This window comes from Baudoinia panamericana (genome assembly GCF_000338955.1).
Source record: "Baudoinia panamericana UAMH 10762 unplaced genomic scaffold BAUCOscaffold_5, whole genome shotgun sequence".
Classification (NCBI taxonomy): Eukaryota; Fungi; Ascomycota; class Dothideomycetes; order Mycosphaerellales; family Teratosphaeriaceae; genus Baudoinia; species Baudoinia panamericana.
In genome coordinates this window covers 273,989-290,396 of record NW_006911261.1, presented here as the reverse complement: position 1 = coordinate 290,396, position 16,408 = coordinate 273,989, and the positions used below count along the sequence as shown (strand labels likewise).

At 55.9% G+C, this 16,408-nt stretch overlaps 9 protein-coding genes across 9 annotated transcripts; 3 read left to right on the top strand and 6 right to left on the bottom strand.

The window, feature by feature from the left end:
* Positions 1 to 21: 21 nt before the first annotated feature.
* BAUCODRAFT_435869 (uncharacterized protein) lies at positions 22 to 1,657 on the bottom strand. The gene is made up of 3 exons (XM_007677420.1): positions 1,358 to 1,657; positions 1,128 to 1,178; positions 22 to 589 (listed from the first exon to the last, which is right to left on the bottom strand). Exons 1-3 carry the CDS (start codon positions 1,533 to 1,535, stop codon positions 150 to 152), a joined length of 669 nt encoding a protein of 222 aa, XP_007675610.1. The 5' UTR covers positions 1,536 to 1,657; the 3' UTR covers positions 22 to 149.
* Positions 1,658 to 1,697: 40 nt separating this feature from the next.
* BAUCODRAFT_435878 (uncharacterized protein) lies at positions 1,698 to 2,472 on the bottom strand. Its single transcript, XM_007677419.1, has one exon. It carries the CDS (start codon positions 2,313 to 2,315, stop codon positions 1,860 to 1,862), a length of 456 nt encoding a protein of 151 aa, XP_007675609.1. The 5' UTR covers positions 2,316 to 2,472; the 3' UTR covers positions 1,698 to 1,859.
* BAUCODRAFT_435851 (uncharacterized protein) lies at positions 2,473 to 3,059 on the bottom strand. The gene has a single exon (XM_007677418.1). The coding sequence runs from the start codon at positions 2,807 to 2,809 to the stop codon at positions 2,630 to 2,632; it is 180 nt and encodes a 59-aa protein (XP_007675608.1). The 5' UTR covers positions 2,810 to 3,059; the 3' UTR covers positions 2,473 to 2,629.
* A 2,208-nt stretch (positions 3,060 to 5,267) lies between these two features.
* Positions 5,268 to 6,616, top strand: BAUCODRAFT_435817 (uncharacterized protein). Its single transcript, XM_007677417.1, has one exon. It carries the CDS (start codon positions 5,559 to 5,561, stop codon positions 6,501 to 6,503), a length of 945 nt encoding a protein of 314 aa, XP_007675607.1. The 5' UTR covers positions 5,268 to 5,558; the 3' UTR covers positions 6,504 to 6,616.
* Positions 6,617 to 8,330, bottom strand: BAUCODRAFT_435816 (uncharacterized protein). Its single transcript, XM_007677416.1, has one exon. The coding sequence runs from the start codon at positions 8,116 to 8,118 to the stop codon at positions 6,730 to 6,732; it is 1,389 nt and encodes a 462-aa protein (XP_007675606.1). The 5' UTR covers positions 8,119 to 8,330; the 3' UTR covers positions 6,617 to 6,729.
* Position 8,331: 1 nt separating this feature from the next.
* On the top strand, positions 8,332 to 9,652 carry BAUCODRAFT_435846 (uncharacterized protein). Its single transcript, XM_007677415.1, has one exon. The coding sequence runs from the start codon at positions 8,440 to 8,442 to the stop codon at positions 9,592 to 9,594; it is 1,155 nt and encodes a 384-aa protein (XP_007675605.1). The 5' UTR covers positions 8,332 to 8,439; the 3' UTR covers positions 9,595 to 9,652.
* BAUCODRAFT_435814 (uncharacterized protein) lies at positions 9,652 to 10,287 on the bottom strand. The gene has a single exon (XM_007677414.1). The coding sequence runs from the start codon at positions 10,115 to 10,117 to the stop codon at positions 9,710 to 9,712; it is 408 nt and encodes a 135-aa protein (XP_007675604.1). The 5' UTR covers positions 10,118 to 10,287; the 3' UTR covers positions 9,652 to 9,709.
* Positions 10,288 to 10,653: 366 nt separating this feature from the next.
* On the top strand, positions 10,654 to 12,918 carry BAUCODRAFT_68234 (uncharacterized protein; the record flags this gene model as incomplete). Its single annotated transcript, XM_007677225.1, has 1 exon — positions 10,654 to 12,918. One exon carries the CDS (start codon positions 10,654 to 10,656, stop codon positions 12,916 to 12,918), a length of 2,265 nt encoding a protein of 754 aa, XP_007675415.1.
* Positions 12,919 to 12,941: 23 nt separating this feature from the next.
* Positions 12,942 to 16,333, bottom strand: BAUCODRAFT_574828 (uncharacterized protein; the record flags this gene model as incomplete). Its single annotated transcript, XM_007677413.1, has 1 exon — positions 12,942 to 16,333. One exon carries the CDS (start codon positions 16,331 to 16,333, stop codon positions 13,202 to 13,204), a length of 3,132 nt encoding a protein of 1,043 aa, XP_007675603.1. The 3' UTR covers positions 12,942 to 13,201.
* Positions 16,334 to 16,408: the final 75 nt, after the last annotated feature.

The following is a 16,408-nucleotide window of genomic DNA, read 5'->3' as shown; positions in this document are numbered from 1 at the left end:
CTTGCGCTGCTCGATCGAGAAAGTCTTATGAAACTTTTTACATTTTTCCTCCCATTTTCGTTCATACATAGATATGGCCATTCGTCGACTCTCCTACCCCTGTGAGAGTGGATGGTTAACATTGCTAACCATGTCGCTCCTCATCTTCTTCATCGTGATAACATTCGCTTCCGACCAAGCGATGACTTCATTGGTACTATACCCCCAGCGGCATTCACTGTATCCCATGACTCGCTGATTTGAAGACGTTTCCTCAACTTCTGCTTGCTTGACCCTTCTTCATCCCTCCCAACGCCGAGCTTCCATTCGCTCTCGGTTACGGTCAGCGGGACTGGGCTCATTGCCGTACCGCAAGCGAAACTTCGGACACCCTGCGTGTGCTGTCCGAGGCCACTGGAGAGCCCACGGCGCCAGAAGCTTCTGGACCCGATGTGCCACTTGTGGGGACAAGGCTGTGATTGTGGCCTCGCGCCGTGTATGCACATATATAGGCGGCGGGAGCGATAGGGTCGTGGTGATGAATGGTAGTAGGATGTACCGATTTGTCGTACGAGCTCTCTACTCTGGCGCCATGGTGACGTGCGATGCGGTGGAAGCGGCCCCGTATTAGGCCTGCACTCACCCAGACGCGTCTCGCTGTCCGATGTCGTGGAGTGTCGTTTTAGAGCGTTCACTTCACGACCGTCGGCACTGTCGTGGTACAAGCCGGCCGTAAGTACAGTCGAACTGTGTGCGCCGAGAGCTGGGCCGCAGTCACTGACGGCGCATACCACAGTACTGCTCGCGCTGCGCTTTCAACTCATCAAAGTCCGGAAAGCTAATATAGCCAGCATTCTGGCGCTTGCAGTCTTCCCAACTTGTGCGCCTCTGGTTCGGTGGCGCCTCCAGCGGTGTTGTGATCGGACTGTCAGACGCGGGACTGCTGGATGTGCTTCCCGAACCTGAGTGAGAGCTGCTGCGACTGGGGGACCATGAGCGGGTGCGTATGTTGGTTAGGACGGCTGTGGCGTTGTTTCCGCCCGATGCGCACGAGTTGTAGGAATGTTGACGATTGATAGATGGTGGAGGGATGGTTGCTTGCGTGAGTGGCGAACGCTTCGGCTGCGTATTAGACGCCATGGTGTTGCGTGATGTTGCCGTCAACGGTTTGAAGTTACGTGCGCAGTACGAGGGACTCCCTTTCGACGACGATCCGGTCAGCCGTGGCAGTCTTTGTAGTGTCGCGCACGAGCAATATTGATGTATGGGAGCATATGGATCACTTTCAACAAGCACTTCGCTGATGTTGCGGAGAGGGTGTTGAGTGTTCGGAAGCAAGTAAGAAAGCCACAAGTTGCGGAGCTTCGAGCTGACCTACCTATATTCCGTCGTATACACCGTCTCGCGTATCCCTCGTCACTCGCTGCCGAATCAGCAAGCAGACGCGGGACGTTTGTGCGTGCCCAAGCAAGCATAATCCAAGCAAAACAGCGGGCGGTCCACGGAAAGCAGGCTTCAGGGCTAGGTGTCGCCGAAAGAGGGCGACAACATGACATAGTCAATCAATCGGCTGCCGAGCCTACAGAGTTGGGCAAACATGGGTGCGCTGGCTTGCGATGTGTGGAAAGCTGCTCCGGCCCGCTTCATGCAGCCTTTATCGGTGTGGATCGCGTGGCAGTGGAGTCCAGAAGCAGACTATTCCGGTAGTCACCTTGTTCGGCAAGCTCTGATCTCTAAGTCGCGTGCTGACACGGAGCGTAGTATCAGTTTCTGCTCAGCTCAGCACAGCAAAGACTGTCAGGTGAGCGCAAAGCAGGGGCATACTTTTCACGGAGATGGCCGGCTCAGTGAGACGTGATTGTTGGCAGGGCCAACATGGTTCACTCTCCGCGGAAAGACATCGGGATCACGGCCCTGACTTGCAGCCAGTAGATGTGTAGGTGGGCTTCGCTGTTGCTTGGTGGATGGGCGGGATGAGGAAGAAGACGAGCGAGGAACACAGCAGCCCCACCTTTACCGTTGCCGGCATGGGTGGAAAACAGGCTGTAGACGTGCATGATGCGATGGTGATGGCTCGACAAGGCTGTAGAGTTCCTTACTGGGCAGCATCGCACCAGGCCGAAGCTGTGGTTAGCTGATCCCGAGAGACGGACTGCCGGCCTGCATGAAGCAGATGGCGGATGCTTGGCTAGGGTGGCGCTATCGTTGCGGCAGCTTCCTATAGGTGTAAGGACGAACAAGGTATACTTCACCGACCTGCCTCGGTAGAGGATGGTTACAGTAGTGGTACGTTCGTACCAAGTGAGTCGCATCCTCGTATGGCGAGCAGAGCTCATGAAGTGACGGAAACTCTTGTGAGGCAGTGTCGGTATCTACCGGACGACTCATCCGCAGACTTAGCTGTTTGCAAACTTTCTTCCCTCCTGCTCTAACCCTTGGTTGGAGAATGGTGTTGTACGATTGTCATACTGTGTGCAATGTGTAGTTAATGATTAACGAGCCTGACGTTGCACTTGCGTGTCGACAATCTGCACAAGATGAACGCCCGCAATCGATCCGTTGCTGCCTCGGGCCACAAGATCTCTTCCGCAGTTCCGCAGCGGCCGATCGAGCCACGGGACTCCTCTGACTCCACCTCCTGCTCTGAGCATCATGTCGAACTGCGCAGCGTGTATGTGTTCGCCGACAGAAAGTGAACCCAAGAGAGCATGAACTGCTGAGAATGCCCTCTCGAGCAGTAAAAGAATGAAACAAGACGAAAGTGCGATTCTAGCTGAGCAATCCGGCCGCATCGCTGCATTCGTGCGCTGTGACCAACGTCTACTCCCATCACTCGGATACCGGACTGGACCGATGTGAAAGATATCTATAGAATCACAGCTGGCATGGCTCCGTTCTGACCCTACGGTGCTCGGTCCCCCACTGAACCATTTCCACACGAAAGTGAGAACCACGAATGGAAAGCGTTGCGGTACCTACCGCCATCAGGCCGCCGATACATCCTAACTGACTCTGAAGGGGACCGAGGGTATAAAAGCTCAAGGTTCGGGCTTTATCCCATGGCACTCCACTGCTGGCCTTGCCCGAGTATCTGAAGGAAGCCTTGACTGAAGGCTGGGGAGTGTATTGGCCTTGAGTGGCGAATTCCGTATCGTGAAATCAACGCCGGAGACTCATTCTCGTCATGATCAGGGTGTACAGGTCCGTCCGATTGAATGCCACACGCACTGTGCGCTCCAATGCCATCCTGCGATGCCAGTCAAGGTCTTCTAGGCTCAATCCGAGAATCCTCACCCTGATAGGATAGATCGCCCGCTAAACACTTAGGCCCTAGCTTACCGGTGACTCTTGCCATGGAAGGAAGATGAGTATGGCCATGAACCAAAACTGCCTGGCGACTGTATCAAGCGTCGTGATTGCGTAAACGCCAGTCCGCTTCTCATGCTGACAGGCCAAAAGGCATGCTATCTTTTGGCTGTACATGCACTCTTCATGCTTCAGTAGATGTTCCATCTGGGCAAGCACCAGTACTTAGCTGGCATCGGTGACGGTGCGTCGGCCAATACTTAGCGTCTGGCTTTACGATTGCTTTTGTGCTCTTGCCTGGTCTCATGGCGCCGTCTGTGATGTCTGCTGCGGACCTATAGTACTTATAGGTATACAGGCTGGCCTTCCACATTGCAATGGCATGACAAGCTCCACTCTTCGATGCGTTCGAACTGACGATCATTGACATAGTATTACAGCTAGATGAGAGACACTGACGTCCTGGCGCGACGTCCGCTTCGCCTCGAGAGCATGATTGGATTAGCGCACATTCCAATGGGCCATCCCTCGGCATAGACTGTCGTCTCTAACATTAGACCAATTTATTAAGAGCAGGCATCTTCGTCGTCGTTTGTAGCGACACCTTGCCAGATCGCCGCTGTTCGCATTGGCGTGCGCGCAGTTCAAGGATGACGCTTATTGCAACGATACGACACCTGTTGGCCCGCTGTCTGGCAGGTCGTTCGCGCCCTGACCGAAGCCGAATGGCTCTGGTAAACAATGGGCAACAAGCAAGCATGCCACCACTGTTACTACAAAGGCCTGATTGACATGATGGGCACTGCAAACTACTCCGCTCGCCAAAGGAGTTGAATCCCCTTGAGCCGTTATGCTGCAGGCCGATGAGCAAACAGGGCAAGCAAAAAAGAGAGAAGGTGTAGAAACTGCTGCTGACAGTCTTGCTAGGCGCTTGCATCTCCATATGAAAGTCTGACTTTCCGACTTAAACCGATATCTCGGCATCGCGGATGCTGCCGCGATTGAACCTACTCGAACAGTATAGCGGGAACCGGGGGCCTGTGCTGCTGCTGCCTCCTCCGCCTCGTCTCTCTCCACCGCTTCAAGCTCAAGAGATTTTAGCAAGCGAAGCACTGCAAAAGCTTCACCATATATCTACAGTGGTGCACCTCCACCTTGCTGAGTGCACATCAGCGGTCTCTCAACACGGAGAAACTGGTTCCAGCGCCAGCGCGTTCTAGTGCCGCGGTTCCCCTGCGGCACCGTGACTCAATGAAGCGGACAAAGTACGCATTAGCACAGTCGATGGACGGCAAAAGGCGTACCAAGTGCGACTCTCCTATGATACTCGGCTAACTGTGCATTTCAAGGCTCCTTTACAACGTGACGTTTCCACCCATGTGCTTTGCATCGGTCAACAGAACCGCAACGGTCTGTGACTACTATGGAGCTAATGTCGGCTTGACACAGCAGCCCATCCTTCCCTGAGATCGTTGAACACCGCTGATCGCCGACCAACGGCACGATGGTCCGCATACACAACAAGTATGCCGGCGAACACAGGGCACGCAAAGACAAGGACGGTCGTAAGTGAACATGTGCAGAATGCACTTTGTTTTCGTCTCTGCGGAAGAATAGGTTACCCGGCCATCAGCGCGAAGCTGCGGAGACGAACGACGAGTATTTCTGTCCTGTGTGTGGCGGCACTGCATGTACAGTTCGGACTCTCACTGGACACTGGCAGACCACCGAAGCGTGCCAGCTGCCCCTGGGTGGGCAAGGACCTAGGACCGTCTCACAGTATTACTCCGACCTAGCGAGAGCACACGCTCGCCCGAACCTTATCGCGCCTAGTATTTCACAAGCAGCTGTGGCCACGGCATCGCTACCGAACGCACAACCTTACTTTCTCCATAACATGTCGACACTGCCACCATTCCATCGAATGGACACGGACCGTATGGCAAACTACTCGCAGGCAACGCGTCTTCTGCCGCAGTTGCCACTCTACGCAACGCGTGGACCAGTCTCTCAGGCGGTGACTGCTCGGCCGCTCGCCGCTCGCAAAGAATCACGCTTCGGCTGCATTTCTACCGGCGAGCGAAACGGGCTCGATTGGCGTCAAAAGTGCTGCAAGCGATTCCTCACTGGCCATCGACCCTTTGACGCCGCTCAAAACCAATGCAGCCACCTCTCTGTCCCAAGAGGAGCATCGTATACTCGTTAGCTTCCTAGCACTACTAGAATCTGATCACCAGACTCTCAATCAGCCCTTTGCACATCAGGCCGTCCGTATGAAGGTACCCACTCAGCAAAATGGTGGTTCGCGCCCCGATGCTACTGGGCACAGTCCTCCGTATACCAGCACAACTTACCTGCCACCGGTGTTCCCTACCCAGCCTCTCCAACAACCACGCCCCAAGCGCAAGCGTCCCGCTTTAGACTGTAATGACGACGATGCTGGCTTCCACTCTACTCTCACTGAGACTGCGAAGAGGTCTGAGCTGGCGCTCAGTAGCCGTAGATCAGATGCAGTTCACCAGCGTTGGGGCAACGCAACGCATCACAACTTCCTGCCCTCCGAAAATGAGTCTGTGGGAGCACAGCACACGAGTCTTCACTTTCAAGCCGTCACCGAGACAATTCCGATAGCGATCGATCCCGCACGCCGTCTCCTCGATAAGCGATATGAGATTGTTCGGAAGTTGCAGGCGCTGAAGACCCAGCTCTCTAATCTGGACGCTACGCATTTGCTAGACAGCAATCTCGAGCCCACACCTAGCCTCAAGCGGCGACGACATGATGGAACGGTGAATAAGAACAACCTCAAGACAGTGTCGACCGCTTCTCCTCCTGTTCGCCAGATTCTATCTCACAACACGACGAACGAGGAACCTCAACAGACAGCAGATGATTCTGGAATGGTTGGCGGCGCGGACAACACGGTGGATGCAAGTCCTACGCGCCCTTCCAAATCCGCCGGAAATACCACCGTCCCGCCCTCTTCACTATTTCTTCAGAAGCCGGACGACGGAATGCAAGATGCGGCAAGCTCACCTCCAACACGTGCACCTACGGCTAGGACAACAAACGACGCCGCATCCGAAGCAACGTGCACTATAACATACGATGTGTCAACGGCCAGTCTCACATACAATGTGCCGGCAGAAGCTATCAGCAACCAGGAAATCATCAATGCCCATACCGACGATTGCAGCTGTTCCGATGCTGGGCTCTAGGAGAGTTTCTTCGACATCGACGCTGCATCGTTCTGAAGTGAGGTGCGCGATGGCAACGGCGAGATAGGATGTCTCCGGGTGAGTGCTCGGCGGAAGGCGGGAGGGTAGAGTGGAGAGTGTCTCGGGCTGAAGTGCGTTCACGGGTGACCAGATAGTTGCACAGCAGCTCTACAAGTACGATGTGTCATACATGCATCGCATTGATGAGGGTCACATCTTGCCTCGTTCACGACAGCGTGATGACCTCGAACTCCTCCCATCGTGCAAGCGACCTATCACTCCTCCTGTAAGCCTTCAGCAAAGTCTCTCGCTCCGCCCTTGAGCTCCTACCCGCCAACAGTGCCGTTACGCCAGCAGACGTCTCGAACGAAGAGTCAAAGACCAGCAAGTTCCTCTTGCCATCGCGCTGTCTCTCGACACCCACAATACTCATCGAGTGACCCAGTCGCTGGAAGTAGAGCGGTGGCAGTTGCGTGATAAACGAGCTTCCTCTACGCTGAGCTGCTTCTTGGCCTTGCATGAAGTACACCTCCACGTAGTCAAGCAGCTTTATAGCCGCGAGTTCGCCGTAAGGCTCATTGTCGTCATCGTCTTCAAACGCGAGAGGCTGACATGGCACGCCCATTTGCGTGAAGAAAGAGACTGCTTCAGCGGTACCGATCCACTTTCGCGTCCCGCGGATACCGCCTGTCTCTGTGCGGCCATAGGCGCAGACTCCAGCATCCCATGCTTGCTCGATTCGGTCTTGGATCTGCAGCACATTAGGCACACGTGGTGCGTCGAAGACGGCTTTTCGCGTCAGCAGGAGGTGCGTTAGCAGTACTTGAATGCTCCAGTACCCGCAGAAATTGCCATCGCAGCGGATCTTCGCGACATGGTTGACGGCAGGATGGCAAAGGTAGGTTGCTACCGTGTCACGGTCCCGTGAGCACAGCTCTGCAATAAGCGGGACAAGGTCCATAGTCTCGTTGTCGATAACGGTTTCTCGTGCGAGTCTGCCGTCACGGCCAAGTTTGTTGACCTGTCTGGGCACAGCAGCAGTGAGAAGGCGCTGACGAACGATGTCCGGCATCCTCTTCTCCCAGGCATGAGGGCCTAGCTCACGTTTGCCAAGTCTGCCCGACGGGCGTGGTGCTTGTGGTGGCTTCGGCACGGCATTACTTGCATACGACGACCGGCCAGCGAAATAGCTGAGTATGCTCTGTGTCGAAGGTGAGCGGACTGCGTTTGAAGGTCGCCGTCTTGACTGGTCCAGTTTCGCTCGCCTTGGTGACGGTGGCTGGTTGTCATTACGGGCATTGTTCGAAAAATTCGATCTCTCCGTCTCAGACGCAGCCAGAGCAGCATGAACGTCCAGATGCTCATCAATGTCGCGAAGTAATACATACTCGCCGCATCCTGGTCGAGTGCATTTCGTCCATTGCGGTTCGGATTCGGGGACTTTGTGCTCCAAATTTGGGAGCAGCGCGTGACGGCTGTCGACTCGGCTTCCTTCACGAGCTTTGTACACCGACGACTGGTTCGGAGTCTCGTAATGTTGCTCTTCGATATGAGCTTGTATTACTAGGGTTTCTGGGCTGGTCACGCCGCAGAATGGGCACGATACTTTAGCCATTCTGCGTGGGCTTGCGGCGGTAGTTGCATGCAACAAACATGGTGTGAGTCCTTACCCGCACGCGAGTTCTTGCTACACAGGATCACACTCTGTCGTCAGCCACTGATGATGTGGTGCCAGTGAATGCGAGTGCCTGTAAGGCTCGCGTTTGTGAGGCAGCATTACTTCCGGGCTCGGTAAAACCTTCGGTCAAACGTTCCGCCGAAGTTCCATGGATCTCCTGACTGTGTCCATAGTACATCACCTGCATTGAGTGCTTAATCCCGGTGCCAGTGGGTGTAGATAGTCGAAACTAGGCAGCATGCGTCGGAGCCGTACTCTATGCTGCTCAGGAGCTTGAGGGTTCAATATGCGCACCGAGCTTGGTGGAGATACAACACACCTGCGTGTGCGCGCTCTTTCAGCGACCATGGCGGACGAGTGAATGAGGCGCTGAAGATCCTCTTCTGCGGCGCCGATGATCTTAGCATCAAATCCTTAGGCGCATTGAGCGAGCTACAACAGAGCTCTACCGGGCTCATCGAATCCATCGATGTGGTCTGCAGACCGGACAAGCCTCGCGGCCGCGGGCTGAAGGTCAAGCATGAAGTCCCAATCAAGGCTGCGGCTTTCAGACGTGGACTACAACTTCACCAGTTGGATACTTTCACCGGCTGGTCGCCTCCCAAGGACTATGATCTGGTCGTGGCAGTCTCCTTCGGCCTGCTCGTTCCGGGCAGACTCCTTACAGCGGCGAAGTATGGCGGCTTGAACGTCCATCCTTCCCTCTTGCCAGAGTTTCGAGGCGCAGCACCTATCCCACGCGCGCTGCTTAGCGGATGTACTGTCTCAGGAGTCACGCTGCAGACTATGCATCCAACTCGCTTCGATCATGGCACGATCTTAGCTCAGGAAGAAATGTCACTCGACCCACTACCCTCAAATGGGGAGAAGTCTATCCTCGACAATGCCATTGAGCGCATGGGCACGGTAGGCGCTCGCATGCTGTCAGACTACATTCGACACCGGAGGTATGAGCATCCTGCGCCCGCTTTCAATCTCAAGCCACGCCAGCCATCCAATGCCCCGAAGATTACTCCTGAGGATCGCCATATCGACTGGAATACCTGGACTGCTGATAAGATCCTCCTTCGGGATAGAGTCCTCGGCAAACTGTGGGACACTGTGACGTTCGGCAAATGTATGTGGCCACGCGAGAAAATTCCGCAGCCGAAGCGCATGGTGTTTCACGGTCCTTGGACGATAATGAAGTCCGGCCGCGAGATGATAGAAGTCAACCCTGGTCAGCCACTGGCGGTTTCGCAAAACGGCAACGCCGCTCCCACGCTCGGTCTTCATACGAAAGATGGCAAGGTCGTCATGCCTTCGGACGTAACGATAGAGGGTAAGAAAGCGGGTACTGGCTTGCGGGGTCTCGTTGGAGCAGTCGTAGAGAACACCAACACATGCATCGCGTCCGTCAACAGCCGGACTTGAAGCTCGACTACAAAGATAGACTCGCTGACAGCTATCTTCCGCGCTTTCAACGTCTGCGACCACATTGGCATCCTCGCAATCGAAACCATGCGTGCTGCCGCAAACGCGGCAGAAACTAAGGTCCTGCGGGCTTGCAAGCTCGATCACGAGAATACCATATCCGGTAGCCAACTACGCTGCACTGACGCTGATGGTGGACGAGCGCGCCGTAGATGGCGATTGCTATGGCTCTGAGGTTGGGCTCGATTCTGAGCTCAGGCAGCCCCAAGAACGGATGCGACTGACACGAACCGTTCGTTGCAAGGGACGACCGTGGAATGTCGTTAATGCGGAGGAGCTTGCCTTGGGTATTGGCAAGGTGCCTCCATGCCGGGCTGCACTGGAGGTAAGGCGGTATCGGTGTGTCTGTATGGAGTGGTGGGCCTGGGTCTATACAGGAGTTGCCTTGACTTATAAGCCGTTCTGAAGCATTGCAGCGACTGACTGCATGATTGCCAAAGTTCGTTGTAACTACGTAGTCCATTACATTCCAATGATTCGTTCACAACTCTTAGTACCAAATGGTTTGCTGGCTACCTATATAATACGGCCGAGCGTTGGCAAGACGTCAACGTCTGACGTTCGAGCCAATCCGTGCGCTGAACGCGACGGCGCGGTAATGGTGTTGGCGGAAGTTCTAACAGTGAACGCAACTATACATACTTTTTGTGACTTGCAACAGATTCACGTTCGATTCGCGTACCTGCCGCGAGAGTCGATAGGAAGTCTTGGCAGTGGCGCCAAAGGCCTCGGTTCCCGGATCTGTTTGTTTACGATCCCATTGAACCTCACGTGCCCATCAGCTGTATCGAACAGCCACCACTACATGGAACGAGGAATAGTATGATGTGGTCGCATGAAGTAAGACACAACGACGCCGTCGTCTAGCATTGATACGCAGTCACAATGCCGGCCCCCAGTCGCTACCGCTCCCTCTCCGGCGCATGGGTCGATACTGAGAAGCACCGGCACTCTTCAGACTCGGACGATATCCCCGAACTCGTCTCCGCCACGCAGCCCATGTTAAGCCAACCGTACTCGAAACCGTCATTCGCATATCATCTCCCCCGAAGGCGCTTCACCCGCTACTTCACCCTCGCCATCTCCGGCATCTTACTAGTGTTCTTCCTGTATCTCGTTCGGTCGAGTTGGAGCGGCGAGAGCGCGTTAAGAAGAGGGTTGAAGAAGCCTCCACCCCCACCACCGGCATGGGAGCAGTTTCCTTTCCTCAAGCGCTATCATGGCGGCATACGGACGCTGGTGGGGCGGTCGAACAATAAGCCCGAGTACCCGGCAGGCAGCGACGAGGAGGAGCTGAAGATTCTAGTAGATGCGGCGATGGCGCAGAAGCAGCAGGAGGACCGGTTGGGTCCGCAGGAGGGTGGGTTTCACAAGCGGCAAGAGGAGAGTGGCAGCCGCAGCTTCGCCAGTAGGAGTGAGAGGTTCGTGCCCAAGGCTCGGTTTGGAGAAGAGTACGAGCCGGCGGTCAAGTGCTACCTAGACAACAACACGCGCTTGGAGGTGCCACAGTTGTTGTCGTATAAGGGAGTTCCGCAAGGCTTTCCGGAACCTGTGATGGGCTCGTATGATTTGCTCGGTCTTCGGAACGATGTCTGCTTTGAGCGGTACGGCAGACTAGGACCGTATGGCTTCGGTTATAGCAGGAAATACGGTGGCAGCGGCGCTGGTACGGAAGGTGAGAAGGAAGGCAGTGAGAAGGTCTGGGAAGATTGGCTGGAAATCGACTACCGCGAGGTTCACTGGGCTCAAGCGCAAGATAACTGCATCGCGGCTAATGCGCATCGTTTCGAGCCTCTACCGACAAGAAAGCGGAACAACTTCTTTACCGTTATGGCATCTGGTGGGCCAGCATTCGATCTTCCCACGCCACAAAACAACCTGAGCAAATTTCCATCACAAGTCAAAAAGCGCCTCCCTCGCACCGCAGTCATAATTCGCACATGGCACGACTACCCCTACGACGCAGAAGACCTCTTCTACCTCCGCGCCCTCGTCAACGAGCTCTCCCTTCAATCCGGCGCGGAATACGTAATCCACTTCCTCATCCACGTCAAAGACAACGACCTCCAAATCTGGGCGGACGACGCCACCTACCAACGCGTGCTTGACGACTCGCTGCCCGCCGAGTTCCGCGGGATGGGCACGCTCTGGTCTGAGCGGCAGATGGGCCTCATCTACGGCGGCGTGCCGGAGAGCTTTTACCGTGACCTTCCCGTCCATGGAGCATACCGGAGCACCTTCATGCCGGTGCAATATTTCGCCCATCAGCACCCAGAGTATGACTTTTTCTGGCATTGGGAGATGGATGTACGCTATACAGGGCATTTCTACCACCTCTTCACGCAAGTCAGTGAATGGGCGAAGCAGCAGCCGCGGAAGGGACTATGGGAGCGGAATGGCCGCTTCTATGTCCCGTCCGAGCACGGCAGCTGGGACGACTTCAAACAAATGGTTCGAGTACAGACCGAGCACGGCACAGCCAGCAAATCGAGCATCTACAACAAACTCGCCCAAGACGCCGCATCCAGACACCCACTCGACGAAGCGTCCCGCAAACCCGAGCCACCCATCTGGGGTCCCCTCCGCCCCACCGCCCCAGGCGACACAACCGTAGATCCCGATTCCGACCCCAAACCCCCAACCCCTTACGACCGCGACGACTACTCCTGGGGCGTAGGCGAGGAAGCAGACCTCATTACCTTCAACCCCCTCTTCGACCCCCACCAAACCAACTGGCTGCTCGCCGAAGACGTGACCGGCTACAACACCACGGCCCCCAACCCCTTTCCCCCTCGTCGCGTAGCCATAATAACCGCCTCCCGCCTCTCCGCCCGCTTGCTAAACAGCATGCACGCCGAAACCACGTTCCTCCGTCACACCATGTTCTCCGAGATGTACCCCGCCTCCATCGCGCTGCACCATGGCTACAAAGCCGTCTACGTCCCCCATCCCGTCTACATCGACCGTGCATGGCCAACCTCATACCTCGCCGCGATATTCAATAACGGCCTCAATGGCGCGAGTGGAGGGGCGAGGACGAGTGTGTTTAGTGATGAGCGCCAGCATAACTTTTTGGGCACGAGTTGGTATTACCATGCTGGGTTTGCGCCGAATTTGTGGAAGAGGTGGTTGGGGTATCGGGTTGATGGGGGTGGGGGCGAGGTGGAGGAGGTGAGTGGGGAGGGGAGGATGTGTGTTCCCGCGGTGCTGTTGCATCCGGTGAAGGGGGTCGATTTGGTTTATGAGCATCAAATTGGGGAGTGAGGGATCGCCGTTGTATGTGTGGGGACGCGGAATATATGTCTTCTTCGAGCGTGGAGTTGGGGGGTTGGCTGGGCTGGGGTCCATAGCGGGAATGACCATACCGTTTCTGTGGATACGAAGTTACCGTGTGCAGCAATGGAATATGTACACTCGCCTCATTACTCGAATGAAGCGCATGACAGACGTACAGGCTTAGCACGATCGTGTGCACATGGCTACAGATCTACAGCATCTCAGGGTCAACATTATAATACCCTCTTCCTCAGTCCTCGTGATATCTTCGTCAAACCCCAGCAACCTCCCTCAGCCTCCCAAGCACACCCCTCAACCTCTCCGTAAACGCCCCCATCACCTCCGCTCCCTCCCGCCCCTCGAACATCACAGCCCCATCTCCACCTCCTATCCCACCTTCAATCCCACCTCCACCTCCCACCCCAGCTGCGCCGGCAATCAAATCAACCCTCTCATGCACCCCCACAAACTCCTCCACCGCCTGCACCAAAACATCCAACCTCCCCCGCTCCAGCCGCGCAGCAATGAAGTCCCTCACCTCGCGAGTCTGACATAGATTCGCGAGGAGAACGGCTAAGTAGCCGTAGGCTATATTGGAGGTTGTTTCTGGCAGAGTCTCGGCGTCTGACATGCGGTTTTGCGCCTGCTGGAGTGTGGTTGTCAGGTTTGTGGTTGCTGTCAGGGCGTTTGGGGAGGAGATGGTGAAGGCCCGGAAGTCTGTCGAGGAGGAGGCGAGGTTGATTGCGCTGCCTAGGGATAGGATGAGGAAGTCGTGGGATAGTGTGTGCTCGTGGTGTGAGGTGGGCTGGTCGTTGACGGTGGGTGGTGTGTTGAGGTGAGCGAAGCCGGTGTTGATGGAGTGGAGAAGGTATTGCATCGTTTCGGTTTTGGCGAAGGCGTTGCAGTGGGTAGTGTTGGCGGTGGTTAGGTTGAGGGTTAGCCGCAGGGCTAGGAAAAGTGTGTGCTGGGGTATATTGTCGGAGTTGGCCAAGGTTGGTAGCAGTGACGCTAGACGGGCGAGTAGGGCTGATGGCCAATCCAGGATCATGGCTGAGGATGCCAAAGACTCGAGCAGGGAGACTGCGATGTTGATGGCGTGCGTGTGGAATTCATCGGTTTCAGCTTCGTAACGCAACACCTGCAGTAGCTGATCATGTTCCAGTAGCTCTGTCGTGTCGCCCAAATGGCGTAGCTTGCCCACCAATTTGTCAAGTGCCAGAAGCGCCACCAAACGTAGCGTTAACGGCTCCTGTTGGTCTGATGCATTGAGCCCGAGATGAGTGGCTAGCGAGTGGGCGAACTCGACCAACGCAGCCTGCGCAGCCTTCGCGATGTTATGCTTGCGATCCTTCATCATCTTCCGAACCGGCACGTCAACTGTTAACAAAGAGGCAAGCCAAGTTATCACGCCCATCTTCAACGCCCTCACGGTATGCTCCGGCAGCTCACCGTTAAGCGGCAGTGCAAAAGCAGCGGCAAGCACGAAATCCGCCACCTCGTCCGGCGGCGCAGAACATTCGATAATTAACTTATGCTCGTAGCCTTGGCTGAGAAAGCGCTCTACATAAGCTCTATCCTTGAGCTTAGTGGCAAGCTCCACGAGGGCGCTTCGTCTCCGGCTTCTCGCACTGATACTATGATCGGCAATCTCGTCGAGTAAAGCCTCGGTCTCCTCCATAAAGCGTCTACTGCGCCCGGCGGCGCGGAGCTCATGGATGCTCCGTACTTGGCTCGTCCCGCCTTCCTCATCGCTGTCGTCGAGGTCGAAGGTAGACTTCTGCGACACTTTGCGCTGCTTGCTGGTTTGTCGGACGAAGCTGGGTTTAGGAGGCGCGACGGGCGAAGGGTCGAACAGCACACTGTCTTCAATACTATCCTGGAGGTGCGAGCGTACTGCTGCGTATGTGATGCGCGGCCCAGCCTGCGATGGCGCGGCTTGTGTCTGGCTGTGGCCCTGGCTCCGTGATGTCGTGTCCGGGGTGCTGACCGCTGATTGAGTAGAATTTTGGCGTTTTGTTAGGCAATTGAGGGCTGGTTCGTCATGATCTGCGCTCCCGCTATCTTCGTCAGACTCGACTGTATCCTCACGAACCGACGCTTTAAGCCGGTCGACTACGCGCGTTCTCCGTCGATGCAGCTCAGGAACATCAGACCTTGCCTTCGTCAGTGTCCTGACCAGCGACGCTGCGTTCCCAACTGTTCGTGCTCGCCCACTAAGCGTGAGCTCCTTCATAGCCAGAGAGCTGGGCGAAGGTGCTGTAGCATCGCTAGGCAGCAGCTGGCTCCAGAGCTGCCGCTGCTTCGGAGTCACTGCGCCTGCACGCTTAACGACTGTCGCAGGTTTCCCAGGTGCCTGGTGAGGGGTCGCACTCCGCCGTGGTGTGCACGGCGTGGCGGTGGGCGACATCGTGATGGCTTCGTCATCTTCTGCTTCGACGGGTAGCATTTCCGCAAGACGAGCCGGCGCCGAAAGGCCTTGCTTCGGCATTGGCGTCTTCGATGGTGGTTGCCGAGGTCGTGGAACTCTGCTTGCGGAAAGCGGAGCGGAGCGAGAGGTCGTACTAAGCTCGTCATCGAGCGGAACATCGTAGACGTCAATGTCTGGGTCGTGCACACCGGGCTTGGCGACTGGAGCCTTTGCATGCTGGTTGTTCAGGACAGGTGGATCGCGCTCAGTGTTCGAGGGTTCCTGCCTGCGAGCTTTCTTTCGGGGTGTTTCGGCGTCCTCCCTCGATGCTGTCGCGATTCGTTTGTTAGACGTTGCGTTTGCGGAGGCGTTGACATCAGTACGGTTGCGCCTAGCTGTAAGTCTTGCCGCAGCTGTCATTGACGCATGAGCGCTCGCAGCTGGAGAAGCAGTTGTAGCCGTAGCAGCTCTGCTTGGCTCCTCCGCTACCCGGGGCGGAGACAACATCGCATGCATTGCATCCACAACGCCGACACCTCTTAATCCAAGTCCAGCACTCTCTAGCTCGCGCTCCCAAGGCGCAAGGGTCTCCGTCCTGTCGTCAGCGTCGTCCCGCAATGACGACCTAACGTTCGGTTTTGGCGGGGAAGTCCGCTTGATTATGAAGTCGCAATCGGGCTCCTCGTCAGACGACGGTACGTCAAACATGTCATGCTGCTTGACACGCTTCGCCACAGGCCTGGGTGCGCTCTTCTTCGCTTCCCGATATTCCTGGGCTGTCTGCGCGGGATGATGTGTCGGCTTCTGCACCTTGTATGTCGCGGTCACGGCAGGTTCGCGAGTCATTGCCAGTCTGCGCGCTGGCATGGCGTTGTCGTCGTCGTCAAACCAAGCGTCCGCCTGCTGCCTATTGTTCCATCCTGAGCGTGATGTTGTCCTGCCGTACTTGATCATCTTCCTCGGTCGCTCGGTCGGCATTGCGGACACGGCGGCCATTGCGACGAATAGCAGTAATATTATTATCAGGCAGGCGTGACTCAAGCTCTACAATAGCAACATGTGACTGTTGTC